This window comes from Armigeres subalbatus, chromosome 2, assembly GCF_024139115.2.
Source record: "Armigeres subalbatus isolate Guangzhou_Male chromosome 2, GZ_Asu_2, whole genome shotgun sequence".
NCBI classification, from domain to species: domain Eukaryota; kingdom Metazoa; phylum Arthropoda; class Insecta; order Diptera; family Culicidae; genus Armigeres; species Armigeres subalbatus.
In genome coordinates, this window is record NC_085140.1 from 148,957,281 (window position 1) to 148,979,951 (window position 22,671).

Sequence of the window (22,671 nt, forward strand, 5' to 3'; positions counted from 1 at the left end):
TCAAGCCAGTGACGCAATCCAGATACGCGTCCCGCGTTTCGCAGGACGCTTGCTGGTCACATTATTCCAACCTCAACTACAAATCACGACTGGAGGCGCCTGAAGACATCGACCGGCAGCTGAGTTCCATCGAAGAGGCATTTGCGATGGCCCGGGATCAGCAGATACCAACGACTCATCAGCAACGGCCTAACCTTTGATACCACTCGCCAAACATTTGATTCGTCACTCGCAGGCAATAAAAACGTACTGAGCTGCTTGGGTTTAAAATATGTTGCATTCGCTTGATTCAAACTCAAGTTTATTTATTATTATTTTTGCTTGTTTACATAAATTGCTACAGGTCAAGTGTTTGGCCACAAAGCCCTTAAACTTTTTTTTGTGCAAGCTTTGATAAACATTATTGACTTATGGTATTATAAAAATAGATTTTTCAAAATACCCCTGACGTGGTATTAACTTGTTTGAATAATTTGATATCCTAACTACTTTATACACTAATATTTACAATATAAATTTGATAACCTAAATGGAATCTAGTGCCCTAATAGCATCCTGTTCCGAAGCTAAGAAAAGGGTCAAAGCGTTCATGTAATGTTTTCATCCCGGCTAGACGGTTGACCTCAGATGTTCTTGTCCTGGGAAGAGTGTGGAGAATCATCCTCAGGAACTTGTTTTGCACTCGTTTGAGTTTCAGATGACAGACCAACATGCCGTATTCGATCAGTGGGAGGATGATTTGCTTGTAGACAGCAAACTTATTTCTCATGGACAATGACGACCAGCGGTTGATCAAAGGGTACAGTAGTACATCAAAACGTTACACTTTGCCACCATCTCATCAACCTGTTGCCGAAAAAACTAGCTGTCGATGGTCAAGCCAGGGTAGTTGTTCCCATTAATCCATTCCACAGCCGTGTACCATTGAGGATGATTTTACAGCCCTCAGGCGGACCATGTTTAGAGGATTTAGAAAATGGTGTCCCGTGTCTTCGCTGCGTTGATACAGATCTTCTTGATACAGTAAATAATATTGAAAATTCAACGACGTGTAAAATTGCAGCTAATCCAAACAAACAAATAAACACTCGATATTCAATTAAATTTGATTGAATTTTACAAGCAAGCACGGTTTAAATATAATTCGATTTAAAAGAATAGTAAGATTGATTGAATGTTACGTTTATTTGCATGCTCCAAACATGTGCATGAAAATACATTTAAAATTACAACATATTTTTACCTGTGTACTCTATCAGGGCATCCAGGCCTTATTGGAGAGTCGCCACTAGCGCCCTTATCACATGATGGAGGTTTCATATGTGAACAGAGACAGAATGCCGCATTCTGGAGGTTCTAGCAGGTAGCAGGTTCTAGGTAGCTGGGGAGATTGTAGCGTCGTAGTTTGTACACCAAGCCATCATGCCATACATTGTCGAACGCCTACTCTACATCGAGTAAGGCCATGGCGGATGTTTTAGAGACAGACTTGCTCCGTCTGAGGACGTTGGTAGCTCGGGTCAGCAGGTGAACGGTTGATTGACCACGTCGGAAACCAAACTGTTTCCCGAGCTAGATGTTGTGGAGTTCACTAGGCTCTATTAACCAGCTGTGAATCGCCTTTTCAAACAACTTGGATAACCCAGAAAAGAAAGCTGATGGGGCGATAACTTTTCGAAAAGGAACACTACTTCCCAGGCTTCCGGATGGAGATGACTTTGGCTGACTTCCAGGATGATGGAAAGTAACTGAGACGGAGACACAGATTAAAGATTAGCGAAAATGAACGGAGCACTTATATGTTTGAGTTCGAGCAATCGCTTGACAAAAACTATAAAGGCCGGAATGGTGGACCTCAGAAGGTATCAGACCATTAGGCCGAACGGACCAAATTAGGCCAAATGCGAAGTTAGAAGTGATAATTGAGAAATGACACCATCATTCTCCCTTTTTTTCCTTTTTCCTTCTTACTTCTTCCATTTTTCTTCTTTCTTCTTCCTTTTTGCTTCCTTCTTCTTCCTTCCTCAGTCGTCCTAGTTCCGACTTCCTTGTTCGTTCTCTCTTCTTCTATCTTCATTTTTCCATTTTCTTTTTCCCTTTTTACTCGAACATAACATTTTCCTGAATATCACATTTCCCAGTAAACGACATTTATCCGGAAATGACAATTTTCCCGAAAAAAGTATTTCCGGAATATAACATCTCCGAGAAAACTATATTTCCGCGGAAATATCATTTTCTAGAAAATAACGAGAATTTATTTAGCGGAGTCATTGTTTTCAAAAGTGAAATCTGACTTCTTTTAATCAAATGATCATTAACAAAGAGGAAGGGTCGTTTTGCCGAAACCCATTCGACTGAAAGCTATTTGGACAACCCATCTGTCTTTTGGCCGAAAGGTCAATAGGTCATTTGCCCGAATAGGACATTTAAACGAATAGGACATTTTGCAAAATAGGCTATTTGGGCAAATAGGACGTTTGGCCGAACATGTTATTTGTACGTGAGAAAAAAGGAATGAGAAGTGAGTAGTGAGTAGTGAAACGTCTCACTACCCACTTCGCACTACTCACTTTTTACAGTGCGAAGTGAGAAATGAGTAGTGAGAAGCGAGTCGTGAGCAGTTCGGAGTAGCAGTGAGACGTCTCACTACTCACTTCTCACATCTCACTTTTCACAGTGAGAAGTGAGAAATGAGGAGTGAAAAGCGAGACGTCTCACTAGTTTCTTACTTCTCACTGTAAAAAATGAGAAGTGAAAAGGGAGTAGTGAGACGTCTAGTAATTTTTCACTATGAGAAGCGGGAAATAAGTAGTGAGAAGTGAAACGTCTCACTTTTCACATCTCATTTCTCACATTTGAAATAACCTATTCGGCCAAATGTCCTGCTCGCCCAAATGACATGTTCGGTCAAATGATCTATTCGGCCAAATGACCTTTTCGGCCAAATGTCCTATTCGACCCAATGTCATATTCGCTCATATGACCCTTTCGGCCTAATGGGCTGTTTGACCAAATGTCCTATTCGGCCAAATGGTATACAGGGTGCGGCAGAAAATAATGCGAAAATTGGTTATATTTCTTTCAAATCCCATTTGAACTGCTCCAAACTTTTCGAGTTCAGTTATCATTATAAGGCTCTTTCAAAAAAAATCTGAATCTGTGCTCTATTTTTATTAATAATATCTTCAAGACGACGCCTGAGCTAAAACACCCCTTTCGAACCTAGTCCTCCGACATCGATTGCCATGCGCATGTTAGGGCTGACGTTAGGGTCTTCACACAAAGGTACGATCGTTGGCATGCTCGTATAACCCAACGGATTAAGATCCGGACTGCTAGGGGGCCACAAACCTTTCGACCAAAATTTCATTTTGTTCTTCAGCCATTGTTGGGTCGATTGAACGTGTGACATGGCGCTCCATCATGCCGTAGTACAACGTTATGATCATCGGAGAATTTGGCCTTCACCCAGGGAAGCACTTGGTCCTTTAAAATACCGATAAATAATTCGGCATTGATTTTAAACCCAACATAAATGAAAACAGGTGGCAGTTTCAAACCGTTTTGGCCACCAAGCCAAACATCATAACATCTGGAATTTAAACATCATTTTCTTCAGAACATCCACCATTTTCTCTGATGAAAAGAACCAGTCCGTGTGGCCTAGGGTGGCTCAAATTAGTATGGGAAAAACTTTTTTCAATTTCTTTGATGGGCCGCCTTCTTATTCGGTTCTATTTGTTGCCCTGATGCTCTGGACAAAATTTCAGCCAAATCGGTCAACGTTTGGGCGGTGCTAAACTCGTTGGAAGTTTATATGGAAAAATGTATGCAGAAACATCCAAAAACAGTGATTTGCAGTTGGACGGAGTGTTTTTCGAGCCACCCTAGTGTGGCCGTTGGCGTCAGCATCAAAAGCTTTTCGCGTCGGAGAACAGGATTATATTTTTTCCTTCTTCATCAAAGAAAGCAATCTTTTTGATCGAGTCACTCGAAGTTCCTATCCCGAGTAACACAACTCACACTAATTTGGTTGCAGCAACTCAAAAGTAAACAAATTTGATTGCATATGAGTAACCGTAACTTCTATAAAACATGTTTGTTGCTTGGGATACCTGGTTCGTAATCAAGTGGCGTTTCACTCAAGCTCTGGAAGGTACATGCAAGTCTTCTTTGATGGATCTCGCATGGATTTCTTAGTAAATTTCGACTTCCTTGGCAGTTGTTGGATGGAACGCACCAAATTGCGAGCAATCTTTCCACGAGCCGATTTTATCACGTTTGGTATATGTGCAAAGGATGGACGTCCACTTCCCGGCTTCCGCTGCTTAGACCCATCCTGCAGAGACGTTTTAAGGCGATAAAATGTGGCCAAAAGACATCCTACCACCATAGTAATCTCATTCGGCGTCTTCTGGGCGAGCAACAAATTAGTAATCACATCTTTTGTGTACATTTTTAGAAATTTGCAATAAAACAATAACAATCTCTCGATGCAGCATTTGAAAGTAAACATAAACAAATATACTTTCAACGGAAATTAGTCACTAGCTACTCGAATTAACCCAAAATTCAAATTTAAACATTTTCGCATTATTTTCCGCCGCACCCTGTATTCGGCCAAACAGCTTTCGGCCTAGTGGCCTTCGGTCAAATGGCATTCGGCCTAACGGTGTTCGGCCAAACGGCCCTTCCCCTTAACAAAACACCTTAACCTGCCGGGTGCAAACAGCTCGTTAAAGTAGAAAACAGAAAATTAAAGCTGAAGGGCCATGCGACCAAAGGTTTGCCATGTTAATCAAAAATACACATGATTTTACTTACTTTATGAATACGCATTGGAACTCGCTTGATTATTTAAATCAATAAATGACACTTTGAAAAAGCCAAAAAAAAACTTACGTGTTGTGTTGTTGTGTTGTGTTGTAGAAATTCCTATCCGGTTTGATATTGAGCACAAAACATCATGTTACAAACAAAACAAATGACGGTTGTCAACATGACAGCATCTGTTATCTGTCGAAAGATACATAGGGGTGCCCATAACCGAATAATATTTGCCCGAAAATAACATTTTATTTAAAATTACATTTCCCTAACATATTCTCAAAACTATTTTTTCTTTGATAATAACATTCTTGATAATAATATTGATAACAGCATTTTGAAAATGACACTTGCTTGAAAATAACATTTGTCCGAGAAATCCAAATCCAAATTATCTCCAAATTATCTCCAAATTATCAAATTAACAATCGCCCCCCACCCTCAAAAGTAGAACATTTGCTCAAAAAAAACAGATAACATCTTCCTGATAGGTACATTTAACAGAGTAATTCTAAAAAAACATTTGACCAAAAATTCTATCACAAACGAAAAATGTTACCGAATTCTATTTGCCTGAAAAGACCAATCGTTCAAAAAGACCATTTGTCTGTATGGACCATTCGCCTAAATTGACAAAACAGCGAAAAGAAATGAAGTTCCTTAAAGAGTAATGTCACATTGGAATTAAATTAAACACAAAATTGTTTGGCATAATAGAAAAAAATAATGAGATATTATTGTTCTGCGATCCTCACTCCAACCATCCTTTTCGTTTGGCCAGAAACGAGAATCGAACCAGCATAGGAATGACTCCAAAAACAGAAATCCGCGATCGATTTCAGTAAACCTAAAATTTTGAATCGAATATAAGACCAGTTGGCCAGAAACGACTGCGGAAGATTTTTTTTTTTGGGGCCCAGCTGGAGCTACATGGTAGCTTAAATTGTCAAGACTAGACCCGAACAGAAGTTTTGCCTCTACTAGGACCAATACTTAGAAGAACTAGTCTATGTTGACCGCTTGAACACTATTTGTTTGAGTATTGTAGAAGCTAGTAGAATCTCAAAATTTCTGTTTTTGTATAGATTTCCCTTTCCCTTCAGTCTATTTATCGTCAGCCTGTCAATAATTAACCAAACAAATAAGCTCTAAAGACACAAGAAATTTGTAGAGAATTTAAATATAAAATGGTGTTTAAAGTTTCTTGGAGCCGACATTCAATATCTAATAGCAGTCTATGTTGACAACGGGTGATACTATTGCCACCTCCAAGTAACACTTAAATTGGGGATGTTATTCTGATGGTGTTTTTACAAGCTATGCTATAATGAATCGAAATATTAATCTAAAGCTTCTCTTGTCTTGATGCGGTTAAAGAAGTTGTTTGGAGAATTGTACCTATCGTTGTGTTTTCTACCAATTGCAGTGATGTCTGGTATTACAACTTTTAATAGTCAAACAGTAAGTTTACTTCTAATTTTGTCTAATATTTCGTAAGATGTCATTTTGTTTTAACTTGTCTAATTCACCTAGCAAATTGTCTTTCTTAGTTTTTTGTGTTCTCTACGTAATTCAGATTAAGTCGATACTCAATGTAGATTATGTTGCGTCGTTCCTTCATTTTATTTGTCTAATACTAATCTCCCAGGGTCGTTTCCGCATAAATGAAAACCCTAGTCTAAAAGTTGGAAAAAAGCATCACTTAAAAGTTGAGCGAAGATAATGAAATTTAAATTATTAATTAAATAAATTAAAATTAATCGAAAATGAAGCCATTATCAGATTGTTTGTGTACCATAGTTGTCATGTGTGGTATTTTATATTATGACTCTTTAATTTGAGACATAAAGTCATGTCCATTTAGAATCCGGAATCATTTATTGTAATGCAGCGGCACGGAAAGTGACCGCTGCAAGAATTCTTTTACAGCGGTTTGTCTACCTAGGCACCCACTTGCTGTGGTATAAATTTCACGAAGTTTCGTGCAGCGTGTCAAAAATTATTCCAGATGGAAGCCGAAAGGAGAGAAAAAAGCCTGCACACCCACGTTGATAATCCTGCTCTTCGACGATGGAACCTACGTCAAAATGGATTTCGGACAGCTTCCTAGCCAAAAATTCTACATGGTGACGGCACGAGGAGTAGTTCCTGCGAAGTTTAAGTTTAATTTTTGTACAAACTTGCAAAAAACGGATGATTTTGGCAAGGGATATGCAACTGTGGAGCAAAGACCTAAGTGTTTGTGACCAATAAGACGATGAACTCGAAGCTGTTCAAGGAGGAATGTCTCAAAAACCGCGGTCGACCTTCCATAAAGCCCATAAAGGTCCCGTGAGGTTTTGGTCAGATTTGGCGAGTTGCCACTACAGCCGGGAAGTCATACAGTGGTCCCGCGATAATAACGAAGATTTTATCGATAAAAAGATAAACCCACGCAACTGCCCACAGCTCCGGCCCATCGAGACATTTTGGGCAGTAATGAAGCGGAAGCTTAAGAAAAGTGGAAAAAGTGGAAAAATAGCTCGGGACACAACTCAGATGACCAAAATGTGGAACAAATGTGTCAAGGAAGTTGATTCCGGAGGTGTGCAACTTTGGATGAGAGGAATGAAGAAGAAGGTGCGAATTTTCACTAGAAACAAGAAGAAATTATTTGTATCAATAATTTTTCCTCAAAGTACAGTGAATTACCCTTATTTTGATGTATAAACCTTACTTGTACGTCAATCCGTTACCGAGATACAGATAATTCTATTATTCCGGATTCTAAATGGGCATAGCTTTAACAAAATAAAAGAGGCGCCACGCTCCTAGTTTTGAAAAAAAAACTTCTACTCAGTGAATCCTATTAAAGTCAATTTCCTATTAACGTCGATAAAGTTGTTTACATTTTCTCTACATATACCTATCTAGCAAGATTAAAGCTTAGCTACGACTAATCATAATCAGGAAACACATCAGAAACGTATTGCAAAAAAGGAAAATATCTCATTTCATAATTACTGAGGAAAAAGGCCCACCTCACTACATTACTATTCCAAGCTCCAAGACACGTTGTACACCAAGGTGTAACGAAAAGGCTATATATTCACTTCCAAGACGATTTTGTGATAGAAGGTCCGGAGACCCATAGTGTTATATACCAATCGACTCAGCTCGACGAATTGAGATGATGTCTGTCTGTGTGTATGTGTGTGCGTGTGTGTATGTATGTGCGCAAAATAAAACTCACTCATCTTTTAGGCACTTATCTTGATCCGATTTGTTTGCAATAAGTTGCATTCGACGGGGAATCCTGTCCCATTGTTTCCTATTGAAAATTGGCCAGATCGGACTATGGGATCAAAAGTTATGGCCAAAATACGATTTTTATACAATTAGTAGTAGTAGTTTTATACGATTAGTATTTCTAATGTACGAGAAAGGCACAAACACCACTAGGTGAATCAATCAGGGTTTTATTTACGTTTTTCCAGTATGTTTAGTAGAGAGTGTATGCGAGAAAAATAGTGCAACTTTTAATCATTTAAGTCACAATTCAGGAAATTTGAACAGAACTGTTTTAATTTGTAATACATATTATTTTTCCTCTTGTTGTCCATTCAATTAAAAAAATGCGTTAGTTAGCTTTTCAACAGTAAATACTGCCAATCCAAATGTATTCCGTAGATGGTTGTTAAAGCAGTTGTTGAATCAATTAAGCGGAGAAGAGCAATATGTCACCAAGATAAAGTTGGATGTTCCAGAGAATGTTTTGAGGAAGAAAATTGAAAATTGTTCCACGAAATGTATCGAAATGAGCGCTGCACATTTGAAACAATAAACTGTGAAATAAATTAGCAAGAGTGTCTTCTAAATCCACACTAGTCATATCTGAAAAATCACATCTGCTCTATTTTAACTGATCATTCTATGAAGGTTTTGGAGTAGCACGAGGCCAATAATTTGAATCTTTTCTTCGAATCAATCATTCGAATTAACCGAAACTTCGCCCGACTGGTAAATGCTTGTGTACTTCGTAAGAATTCCAAAATAACCCAAAATAAGCTGAATGCATGTCTAGCTGAGTCCGGATTAGAATTTCACAAAATTGCTCAGAATAAGAAAACAAATTGAATGAAACAAACAATACAAATGATTGTTTATTAGTTGATCTTTGTTTCCACCATATTTAAAAAAAGATAGTGTTGTTTTTACACATTCTACATAATAATCGCAGCAACCCATATAGTCTATCAATTTATTGACCTGTCATTAAACAAAATAAAATAAAATAAAACATAAATCTGCATTGCAACAATAGTTGCGGTAGTGTTTCTATAGTTGCGAGTCCCGTATGAAAACAATGGGATTTTGTAACTATAGGAACACGAATTATGAAATACCGTCACTATTGGAACACTGCACTAATAATTGGAGGTATCATTTTAGGCAACAATAATGGATTATGTTCATTCCACTAAAAGAGCTTAAATATTTTTTCCAAGAAATAGTGGTTGAACATGCTTAGTTCCTCCACTATCGGGTCTTTTACCCTACAATTTTTCAAGTTCTAGTACTATGAATTGTACGGTCATAATGCTCATACTAATACTCAATACAACTGATTACTATAATGGCTTTACCTTTGTAAAATGTTTCGGTTATTTCGACTCAAAACAAATCGTCAAAGCTGGATGACCTTTTAACTGTGAGCTGATCGTCCTAAAACATCTTGGCTTTTGATAATCAATGAAAAAAGGATTTCACGATCACATACAAACGCGATTTTTAGATGAAATTGGAACAATCCCACAAAGTTACGATTCGTATTGCCCCAGGAATGTAATTCCTTAAAGAATATCCGAGTTATAGTCAATGTCGATTCACTTGTCATAAGACGAGTTTGTACCTTCCCATTTAATTCCACCACTTGATTGTACCTTGACAGATACGTATTTCGACCTCAATTTAGTGTCTCGTACTTGACTCGACGACCTTACTGTTGAGGTCGAAATACGTATCTTTCAAGGTACAATCAAGTGGTGGAATTAAATGGGAAGGTACAAACTCGTTTTATGACAAGTGAAGACATTATAAATAATTTTCTTAACAATGTCGATTGTTTACGCAGCATCCTGGGAAGGACTATGTTCGAGGGCAGCAACCCCAAGTATCTGCAATAAATTGTCCTAAAAAACACTATGTTTGAATGGTCATGGTACTCAAGCCTTAAATGGAAGATAATCGCATCTGGAGCATAAATTCAAAATCTTAGTTCCATTATAATATTTTTAGGATCTATTTTTATGACAACTTTCCTTATAAAAAAAACTTTTTAAATAATGATTGACAAACTGCAAGAAAAAAAAAATTTACGCATCCGAGCAAATATAAAAACGATTTTTAATGCTGCTATAATCAATAATAAAGCCATGCAAAATCGTGAGTTGGGATGGAAAAATGTCATCTCTACTCTGTGCAGTGTGCATTGATTTTGTTTTAAAATATGTTTTTGAACAACTTTTTCAGAAAACACTTCACATTGACATTTGCATTCGATGATTTCGCATGGAACATTTTGTTTATATTTTTTTTCATCTCGAGGAAAAGACAAAAGTCCGCTGAAAAACAACTCTAACTTGAATTGGATTTTTAACTAGAATGATTTCTACAAAGATTAAAGTAAATTCATGAACACTATTTTCATAATAACTAATGTATAAAGTTATTTTTCGCTAAAGTTGCAATTTGAAAAGAAAAACACTATTGAGTTTGTCAAAAACTATACCTTCTGGATAATGTGTCTTAAAAGAAACCCGAGCAGCACACGTAAGGCAATAATGGTTGCAGCAACCTGATTGTGACTAAATCTGGACGCATATTAGATGCAATAATCTGTGAGGCACATGTGTGATTAAAGGGAAACTCTTCAATCATGATTATTGATTGTATATCAATACATGTTGAAAACATTATAAAATAATCCATACCTTCCACCTAAACTACTTAGCCATAGACAGTGAATCACACCTCCACCAAACAAAACCAGTGCTAGGCTCTTACCCGCTGTGGAGCTCCCAAGTGTCGCAACAAACCACCGAGCTGCGTTGCCAGTGGCGCCGAACTGGCGAACGAAAATGCCGGTGCACGTGACGGGATCGGATACATGGCAAAGCTGTTGAACGGATCGCTATCCACCAAGTATTGGACCCGCAGCGTGGTCAAGTCGTCCGGATCCATAATGCGGCCGGTTTCGATGACCTGCGAAAGCGAAGTATTGTGGCCCGATGAAATTCTTACTGCACACTGTTTTGTTTTTGTTTTCTGTTCACTAGATTTGATGACCGATACACTGAATAAATTATGCGATATTAGCTTCACATTTTCACTCGAACAAAAATTTCACAAACCTGGAAGTAGAAAAATTGGTGGTTAAAGGGACTGCTTTTCGCAAACAGTTAATACTGAATGTTCGATTGGTTTTTCGATGAAGAAAAAGGGATCATACAGAACAGTATAATATGCAAAATAACTGACCTAACACCCTGATTCATGTTTACGCAGTTGGACTCATTTCAGCACTATTTTTTGCATACTTAAAACCGGGACAATGTTGTCATATACAGAGTAATTAATTTTCATATGTCACTTAAAATTATTTTCTGGGACAAAGTTTACCATTCAGTACATCACAAAAAAATGTCGCTACTACAATTGCCGCAAATTGATTAATCAAATCTCAAAAATTGCTCATTGTATAGCGGCATGGTAGTCTCTATGGGAACAAAATCGACGAGATAAATCATTAGCATAAAATTACGCACTCCCAACCTTTACTGCATAAACTTCCATAGGGCCAATTATCACCCCGGTTGCATTAATTATGGTCGACAGCGAAATGCTTTGTTGGTTTAACCGCGACTCCGAAATGTCGATTTCAGAGGTACCTAAAATAGTTGTAAAACAGTAATAATTTCACCACAACACGGCAAGATCCAGCGAGGTTGCGGTCACCTTCCACCCCTAAGCTCAGGCAATAGACCAACCATTGATGGGCATATAATTGTTGGTGTTTTAAACTTGATTCCGCGGTGTGTGTCGACGACCGACTCGGCGGAAGGACACCACCATCCCTATCGAATTGTCGTCGTCATCATCGTCGGTGCATCAGCCATAGTGTTGTAGCAGGTAGTTGCAGCAGTGTGAAATAGTAGGTAATAGCAGCATAATCGCGAGGCAAACTGGTTCATGTCATAAATTATTTCTATTGCAAACAAAACATATAGAAAGTCATGTAAATTACGGTGCGATTGCCGTTTTCGACACGGAGAAAAACAAATTGATAACAATTTAGAAAATTAAACGTTTATCAACTTAGAAATTTTAAATCCAAAAATCCAAATTGCCTCATGACAACCTTTGATGTAGCTACCATCCGCCTCCATACAAAACAATTCCATGTAGGTACCATGCGTCTCCATACGAATAGCATTTTTTTTTTAATTTTTGGAATTTTTGTCATTTTGTTACGACATCAGGAGCTATGTTTGTTTATTCTTACTTGAGGTTCAAATTCAAACGAATATCGTTACTATTGTAAAATCATAGCAGCATCGGCTCAGCTTAAAAAAAAGTTTTTAAAATTCCTATCCCATCCCAGCGGAAAAACTAAAACGGTCAAAAAATAAAAATCAGAAACGATCACCGATCTTCTCACTGTGCCAAGTGTGCCGTTGTTACATTCGTAATTGCAGCTCAACGGGGATCGCATTCACCCTGGACATAAATTATTAAATATGCATATCAACTACCATTAACAGCAAAGCTGCTCAACCGCGAAAGGGAAGAACCACTGCGCAGAGACTATTGCTCGAAATCAATCAACTATTAATTGGCCGGTACAAATTTATCGGAAGTGCCACCGTTTTATTGCGTTATTGATGGTACTGGCACCGCTTTGAGTTATTGCAGGAAAGAAAATGAAAAAAAAACATCACTCAAACAGACTTCCATGAAACCTGGAATGTAAATCATTATTTGAACAAATTACTTCGAAAATATGTTTTTATACAATATAAAATGGAAATCAAATGTGAAGTACTCAAAGGCAGATGTACTTAACATGCAAAAAAATTGGACAAATGCAAGAAAAATAAAAAATATTGATAAACAACACTAATTGATCCGGAGAATCGTTTGCTAGACATTCATCCGGCCGAAAGCCTTTGGTAGAATGCTACTAGGCTGAATAACACGTTAGGCTAAAAGTAATCTAGCCGAATTGCATTTAACAGTATTGAACGTTGGAACGAAACAGTTCTACAACAGAAAGCGTTCAACTAAAATAAGATGCTTGGCCGAAGAAGCCATTTAGACGCACATGCCAACCAAGCCATACGGCACAAAATGTTGTCTGACCGAACTGGTCGTTTGGCTGAAAAAGTCGTTTGGCCGAACCGGTCATTTGGCCGAAATGGTTGTTTAGCAGATCGGGCATTTGGTCATAAATGTCATACGGCCGTAAATGACATTGATCTAAAAAGTTGCTTGGCCGAACAAAAAATATGACCAGGAAAAACATTTTACCAAACACGCTGTTTTAGAAAATGTGTCATCTTATTATTTATTAATTTTATTAATGAAAAATTGATCATTTTAGATTAAGCCGAAAAGGTCCAGACAAGATGAAAACAAACACATTCCAAACGAAAGTAGGACTGGTTCCCTCGAAGTATGTCGTTGAAATCTCGTGATGCGATTTCGGTTAGAGGTGTGCGCCGCCGCTGTCGCATTACAAAATATGTCACCTCGCTGATCTATTTCCACATCGATTCAAATTTGTAGGAGTCCGCTTAGTTATCCATCGAAATTCCGAATAACTACTGATCTGCCATCCCATTTTTGCTTGATCACCTATCGATATGAGACAGTTATCCTTTAATGGGTAGTGAATTTTCTTATGGATATCCCTTAAACATCCCGTTGAAACCCCAGAGAACTTTTCGCTAAAATACCAATGATTTCCTTGAAAGTTACACGCAATTTACCGTTGACCCTTTAGACCTTTGTTCTGCTAATTTAAGGATTTGAAGATTTCGGGAAATTTCGTTAACAACCGAAGGAACAATTGTTGCACAGTTCCAAATATAATAATTAACTAATATTTAAACTAGAACCACTATCAGTGTTAAATGTACTATTTATTATAAAAATTTGTAGTTTTCAAAAATTAATGTTCGAAAGCTAAGGACTGTTGTGGCATTTGAAAGGACTCAAGGATTGGCATTCACCCAGACCTGATTCCAGGAAACCCATCGAGTTTGGGACACCGCATCACTTCATATTACGTACAGTCCACTTTGAACGAAATAGGGCCGGATCGCGAAAGATAATTTTCACGAGTTTTATATACACGTTTGTCACAGGGCAAGATCATTATAGTTTTATTAAAAAGCTTTGAATGAATAATTTCATATATTTTTCTTTCATTTGGAGTATGGAAGGTTTCTTATCATTTTGATACATTTTTAATACACAGTTACCTCTTGTTAAAATGTTTTCAAAGAAATTAGGAAAAAATGTTTCAAACAAAATTGCATAAATTCGTTTGATTTCATTATCCAACACTCCGCAGAACAATTTTGAAACAGGATATTTAAAGCAAAATATGCTTGGCATAGCGACTTTTAATTAAAACTAACTGAACCACTGTAAAACGCACAACTTTATCGGAAGCAGCACTTTTTTGTACACATCATGTGTCGGAATACTATTCTTAGTACTTTGCGAGTTCCGGAAGGTCAAAGTCAAACGATTAAATTCGGGTCATATACATAAATATTAATAATAATTAAAATTTTAGGGATAAAAATTTAAAATTCCGGTTATCAATCAACCAACTTCATAATATGATTTTTCTTAATATACGATTAAGTCCGATGGCGATTCCGAACACTCACTCATTATAGGCACACGTACATACACACAAGGACAGACATAACTTACACTCGTCCAGTCAAGTCGATCGGCATCTAACATTGAGGGTGTACGAAAAAGGCAGAACACGGTAAAAAAAGCAATAGAAACAAAAATCGAGGTGACTTAACTCGCAAATTCACGCAAGAAATTCTTTCGGGATATTTTAATCGAAGCTTTCAAATGACAGGACCACCGTCTTCAATCAGAGGTCGCATAGACTGAACACTTAACATCTAGCATTAGACAACGGACATTCATACTACCCCCAGTGGACCAGTGTAGAATTTTCGGGGAAGGGTCGTTTGTGCGAAATCCATTCGACCGCAAGCCATTTGGTCGAATTGCATTGGGCCGAACAAACCATTAGGCTGAAACCCATCTGGCTGAAAGCCATTTGGCTGAACGAGTCATCCGGCCGAATAGGTCACTTGGTCGAATAAGACATTTGGCCGAATAGGTTATTTAGCCGAAGAGGAAATTCGGTCTAATAGGGCATTTGGCCGAATAGGACATCTTGCCGAAAAGGACATTTGACCGAATAGGGAATTTGGCCGAATAGGATATCTGGACAAATAGGACATTTGACCGAACAGGACATTTGGCCGAATCGGTCATTGGGCCGAACAGGTCGATTGAAAAGTGAGAAATAATGTGTGAAAATTGAGCCGTCTCACTACTCACTACTTATTTCTCACTTCTCACTGTTAAAAGTGGGTAGTGAGAAATGAGACGTCTCACTACTACTACTCACTGTTATAAGTGAGAAGCGCGAAGTGAGTAGTGAGACGTCTCACTACCCACTTCGCACTACTCACTTTCCACAGTGTACAGCGAGAAATGAGAAATGGGAAGTGAGACGTCTTACTCCTCACTCTTCGTTTCTCATTTTTTATTGTGAAACTCACTGTCAAAAGTGAGTTTACAGTGAGAAGTGAGAAATGAGGAGTGAGTAGTGAGACGTCTCACTTCTCACTTCTCACTCCTCATCTCTCACTTCTCACTGTTTAAAGTGAGTAATTGGACATCACACTACTAACTTTTCACTCATTTCTTACTTATCACTTCCTACTGTATAAAGTGGGACGAGCAAAGTGAAAAGGGAGACGCCTCATCACTTCTAACTTCTTATTTCCCACTTTTCACAGTGAGAAGTTAGATGTTAGATGTCAAATGGCACATTCGGCCGAATGACCTATTCGGCCAAATGACCTTTTCGGCCAAATGACTTTCAGTCTAATGGTCTGTTTGGTCAAATGGTATATTCGGCCAAACAACTTTCGGCCTACTGGCCTTCGGCCATAAGACATTCAGCCGAATGACATTTGGCCAGATGGCCCTTCTCCAGAATTTTCCGCTTTACGAAAAGTTTACTCGTTACCAGGGCGGGAAAAGAACCCACCTCCACAGCACATGCGTCTAGACGACTGACGTCGCCAACCCACAAAGCTTAGTCATTGGTACATTGGTATATATCATAAAATAACCGAGAGGAAATTCCGGTAAAACTAGTTCTCCACCATCAAAACAGAAAATTTGCCTAAATTTTTACCCATTTCTGACTTTGGCACCCAGTGTTGCAGTGTTGGTAAAATCTCAAATTCAAAATTCAAAAAGTCAATTCCCATCAAAATTATAACGCAGAGAATCGACCATGATTAGAATCGCGATTTGCATCATTGCATGATTTTTAAGTGTTCTTCATTCTTGCAGTTAGCATTAAATTAACTTTTTTTTTGCTTAAAACAATGGCTAATAAATCCATATGTAAGCAAAACATACGCCTCGGTTGTGTTTTGGTGCTTTTTAGAGCGAAATCATTTTCCGCCTTTCAGCGAAGCGATGAAATTCTGTCTGAGAAACTCCTCTCCCAACAGAATCGCAAGGGAATTTGCTCGTACATGAAGCCTCGCTGATTGAGTTTTGAGTATGATTCTATCAACACTGATTTCTGAAACTAAAACACGTGGAGACTTTAAATTTTGTATTTCTTATAAATAGAGTATTAGCAACGGATGAAAAATAAAAAATGATATGGAAATGTTAATATCATCTTCCAAACTTAGACGTGCGTGTTGGCCAGATCACTTCTCATTTCTCACTTTTTACTTTTTCACTTCTCGTTTCTCACTACTCAATGCTGTCTTCTTATTTCTTACTCTCATTTATCTCTTCTCACTTCTAACTAACCGCTTCTCCTTTCTCACTTATCACATTAGTGAGAAGTAACAAGACTCTTAATGAGGAGTGAGACGTCTCACAACTCACTTCTTACTTCTCACAGTGTTGATTGAGAATAAGGAGTGAGAAGTTATAATTGAGAAACGAGAAGTCCCAATTCTGATTTTTAATTCTCATTTCTTATTTTTTACTCTAAGAAGTTTAATTTAATAGATGAGAAGTGGAAAGAAATGAGAACTGAAAAGCATGAAATGAAAAGAGAGAAGTATGAAGTGCCCAAGCAGCACAACTTGTTTAACTACTGAACATTTCACTTTGTTGTAACTATTCGGAAGTTAAGAAACAATCTTTGCGTATGTGCCATCAAATATAACTCTCTTGCGATCTGAAAAGCGCAAGGGGTGGAGCCAGCGGAAAAAGAAATTAAATAAAAATATAAAACTGGGTTCGATTTATGGATCTTATGATTGATAGTCCTTCACTCTACCACAACACCATTCAACACTTCGAAAGGACTGCATGTTGACTCACCATAAAAACCATACGTTTATGAAGTTTTGTACTCGGGTTTCCTGTTTCTTCATCAACGATGCTAAATCAAACATGAAGATACACTAAACTTATTTGGAATTTAATTTAAACAAATAATTCAATTTGGAAAGACATGATAAAAAATATGCAACTTAATGATTTTGTTTCGTTTATACAACATGCAGTGCAGTATTATTTGGTTATTTGTTTCCAAATCCCAACCGTGTATTGCATTGCAATGTATGCTACAAAAGTTCAATAAATGAACCAAGTGATTTATTCCCAACCGAACAAAAAAAACAGGTGCATCACCTGGCTTGCGAGCGAGATTTGATTGAATAATATTCCATTCATTTGTTCTTGAGCCGATACCTGAAATAAAAACCCTGCAGGTAGCGCCTCTCACATCCATTAAATAAATTAATTGTTCCGTGCGACGCCACAGAAGAGTAACTAGAACAAATTCGTGGACAAAACCCAAAACAAAAATTTCAACATTTATTCATTCTTATATTTTTTTAGATACTTAAAAACATTTTGCGTATTGTGACTATTTCAGAAGTGACCCAAAATTTTGTAAAAAAAAATATAATTAGGGCTCAAAAATGAGGTACTGAATTGGATTTTATCTACTTTATTTGTGGCGTATTTGGAAAATCTGATTTTTACACAACATAAATGTTATCAACAAGCTATTATAAGTACACAATGAGTAGATTATAATTGTATGTCTCCATTTTGTCCATGTTTATGGTCAAATTACAAATTTTATGTTTCAGGTGATGACTTAATCACTATTATTTCTATTTTTTATGTTTTTCTTCAGAAGAAAAGTTAATCTATACGGCAAGATCCAGCAAAGATAAATAACTTGAGTGTCACTTCAAGATGTGTACTAAGCATTCGACGTGAAATCTCGTCCGCAAACGTCCGCAAATTAGTTTCTGAGCTATTTGAATAAAATGCGATTTTTCATAATTTTAAAACAAAATTTTAATATTTCGGGACTGATTTGCGATTTGGGCGTAACTTATTTTGTAAACAAACATTGCTTTATGAATTACGGAGAATGCAAGCGTTTTCATACTAAACTAATTCCCTTATCTGGTAGAGGAAAGCTTAATCTGTCGGATGCATACCGTGGTTTCCCCATGAAAAGCTTCTTTTAGCAGGAATTCGCCTTCCAATGTTTGTTTACGAAATAAGTTACGCCCAAATCGCAAAGTGGTTCCGATTTGTTCATAAATTACCACATATAACGAATCCAGGAATAAAATGTAAATAGCATGCTATTTAGCATGCATTTTGTCAAGACATAAATAGAATAATGGGTCTCCCATGAGGCGCGTTAATATTTTTTTGAAAATCTTATATTAAAATCGCTTATCTATAAATTCTGCATTGTAGAGAAATCTGTTACAACCTAGATCTAGGATGAACCCGTTTTCATTAAAGTAATCATAATTTATGAACGGTACCTTATTATGATTCGTCATGGCTAGCTATGATATTTTGTGGGCTTCGACTCGGACATAGTAATCAATGTGATGTAATTTTGGGCTTGGGTCCGAATAAGTTAAAATGAGTTAGATGTTTTTTTCCTATGTATATGTTAGAAAATCCATTTAAGGATAGAGCTTTAACTACGAGTTTCTTGCTACTTTGTGAAATATAGCCATTTTAGAATCGTTCACGTAGCGGAAGCAAGAGGTTTTACATAAAACGCGAGGTTTTATTTGAAAACATGTGTATTTTGAGACTTTTATCTGCTTTTACACTGATTTAGCCCATTTACTCCTATGTGCGACGGCCACGCAAGAGAGTAGTGCAATACATCAATATGTTGCTATAAAATCTAGTTGAAACTGAAAGACACGTGCCCATTCAAAATCGGGCAGTTGCCTCTAGCTGGAGTGATTCTTTCGAATTTTGCGACACAAAAACATTGTTACAGTTTAGCATTGCGACGCAGGACTATTTGTGGAAAAAGTGTTTCTAGGAGCTGCATAAATCGTTTCGAACCATATTTCACCCACAGCTATAAATTACTCGTTTAATACCGCATTGGGAAGCAGACATCACTGCGACCGAAATGTGGAGTCGGAAAAACGACGCACACATCCACTGCAGCCATAGAAATCGTATTCCACGTGAATCAACAGATCAATAAATCTTTGGCCTGTCATTGGACGTGATAAAAATAGTGAAATCGATTTTATTTTAGTTCTGTGGTAACCGTTTGACCAATGGACAAGTAAAAAAAATCACCAAAATTATTCACGATAACGGATAATTGAGTTCGTCCTGAATTTCTATTACACGCCTCCATGCGTCGCCAAACGAAACGATCAACTTTCCTTGCGAACCAATTTCCACCGATTAACCTCTGCTGCTGGTCCGGGCGGCGGTCGCGCAAAACTTTTCCGAAAAAGTCGCACCAAGCGCAACTCTCAAATCACAATCGTGTTTCGGAAACAGGGTCACGTTTTCACGTTTGTAAATTGTCTCTCGCTCAATTTCGATTTCTGAAGAGTCCATTATTACGACTGTTTTCATTCGTGCGCCACCAATGAATGGGTAGCACCATTGGAGTATCCAATTGGAAAACACGTATAAGGCCCACATTAGAGAACAAGTTCTCCATTGAAAATTTTATTTCTCTAATAAAGAAACAAGTCAGTGTGTGCTTTAATAGTTTTATGTAGCTCGATATGCTTCGAATTAAAAATAATATAACATGTTATTTCATCAGCAATAAGTTGAAACAAAAAATTTTTACCAAAATATTTGAAGATCACATCTACAGCAACCAAAATCTCTAAAGTATGTAATAATTCAATTATCCACATATATTTTTTTATATCTACAAAATTATTAAAAACAAAGTTCAATTTAGTAACAACCATCTTTTAGTGGATATGACATTTTTACTGTAAATGATATGCAACCGATTAAAAGTGTTCAGTAAAAAACGTCCAAATTACCGGGGGTGCAAGGTACAAAACAATTGTTCAGCTTGATTTTTTTTCAATTCCGATTTATATTGACATTAATTTACTTTATTATGAGCTAAACGTCATGCTGCCGGGCCGAATCGTTTTCGATATAACAAAAGAGGCGCCGCCAGCAGTCGAGCAGTAGTCGGCAGTCGAAATCGAAATTGAATCTCCATTTTACGATTATGTCAGCGACAATGATGATATTATTGGGGAAGCCAAGCCTCCGCAAGCGTTTTGCGGGCCCGGTCGCCGGTGGGTCGACTACGAAAGACAGGCAGGCAGCAAAAGAAGGTGCCGACGACGCGACGGTGTGGTGCGGTGGCGGCATCGTGTCAAGTGAGAGTGGCATGTGGTGCGTGTGGCGCGTGATCGTTTTGTGTTTTCAATTTTCCATATATTTCCTACACACGCCGCCCGCCCGGCAAACCATCTAACAACAATAGGAGTGGGCCCCAACATTCACCACCAGTAGCAGGCAGAGCAGTTTGTTTTCGTTTTTCCCTGTTTTCGGTTTAACAAACTTGATGGATCGTTGCAGGTAGCGGAAACGAAGGGATCAAAAGCTAGTTAGTTAAACCCTTAATCATTTTGCGTGTATAGATTTTATTGGGGGACGATGTTACAGTTGATACTCCACTTCTTCCTTGATTCTGAATGCAGAATCATTCTCTTCATCCTTCTCTATGCTACTAAAGTACTATGAGCTTATGTATACATAGAGGCAAAACGTTTTTTTGAGCAAGCATAGAAACAACGGTTTATAATTCTCCGATTAACTTTTAATTTTAGAACTTTATTAGTGAATAGGCTTGGAATCGGTTGTCTATTTTCATGGCTCTATTTCCATTGGAAGCTCATACATTTCGAGTCGCCGGCCATGTCGTTGTGATCATACGTGATGAGTTCGACTAATAGAACGACTCTCGATGCTATTAGAAACAGAGTTCATCTCTGCATTTTAACGAATATATCTGACTAGTCGACCCAACAGACGTTATCCTGCATAGTAGGGGAAAATGCACGTTGTGAACTGCCCGTGCGATATCCATACGAATCTTTATTTTTATTTTTCTCGATTTTCTCAATATTATGTGTGATTTTCACATAAGGAAATATCATGTAAACCCGTCGGAAACTATAACGAACATAGCTACTGAAGGAATGAAGAAAATCCATCCAGCCGTTTTCGAGTTATGCGGATACGAACACAGACCATTTTTATTATACAGAAGAGAAGAGGATAAATGTTTGTATTCTATGGTATAAGAAGTATGAAAATTGGATTTTTTAACGATTTTATTCGAATAATCAGGGGTGACAATAATATATTGAAAAATCGACTATTTTTGCAGACATTTCAAAGTGACAATTCGAAAACTACAAAATGGTACTGGTACTACCCAGGAATACCAATAAAACATCTATCAAAAAAATAATATTTGTCAAAGGAATCTTGCTTTGCGAGCAGCGTTATTTGAAAATTATTGAACTGTCACTTTTAAGTTTAATTTGATTTTAATTCGCACAGAGGCGTTGCGTGGTCAATCCTTCAACCTGTGCACCGAGCGGTGTATTTCGGTTTTCAGTTGTTTGATGTAGCTGTCAATGTATCAGCATTAAAATTACGAGTAAGCACGCGCCAGTGGCATATTTTTAAAATTATATTTGTTGTAGAAAAAAAGGTAAGCATTCAATAATGTAAATTATGACGAGTTGATAATTGTTCGTGCTTCCCGTATCAAAGTTAAATATTTTGAGAAAAAACCTGACCTGAAAAAGGGACCTGAAATGACACATCCAATATGAACGATCTATCTTCAACTGTGTTTCCTATATGTTTCGTTTATCTGCTTCTAAGCTACATCTAATTTATCGAAATAAGCTCAAACTAAACTTAAAGTTAAAGTGGGTTTAATTGAAAAACAAACTAATCTGGGGAATCAATGCTTTTCAATATGACATATAAGACAGCTATATTCAATGAAACGTTATCTTTTAATTTTAGTTCAAGTTATTTCGTAGAATGAGACAAGTCTTAATAATAATGTGTTCAGAAAATTGAAATATATATAGGACATTTTTTGTAGACATATTTCTTGATGCATTCGAGGATATGTACTCCAGAATAGTTTGGATGGCCTAGAACATCCGAAAAAGTATTTCAACGTTTTTT

The 22,671-nt window shown here is 37.4% G+C and overlaps 1 protein-coding gene across 3 annotated transcripts in view; it reads right to left on the minus strand.

Moving 5' to 3' along the window:
* Nucleotides 1–22,671, minus strand: part of LOC134210994 (FH1/FH2 domain-containing protein 3) — a 492,884-nt gene that overhangs the window by 221,063 nt on the left and 249,150 nt on the right. For 2 of the 3 annotated variants that reach the window (XR_009978903.1, XM_062687494.1), the window contains exon 2: nt 10,876–11,073. The exons of the other annotated variant lie outside the window; for it this stretch is intronic. Coding sequence is in view for 1 of the 2 variants with exons in the window: in XM_062687494.1 (XP_062543478.1) it covers nt 10,876–11,073 (198 nt within the window). In the remaining variant the exon portion in view is untranslated. The remainder of the gene's footprint in view (nt 1–10,875; nt 11,074–22,671) is intronic. 3 annotated transcript variants of the gene reach the window in all.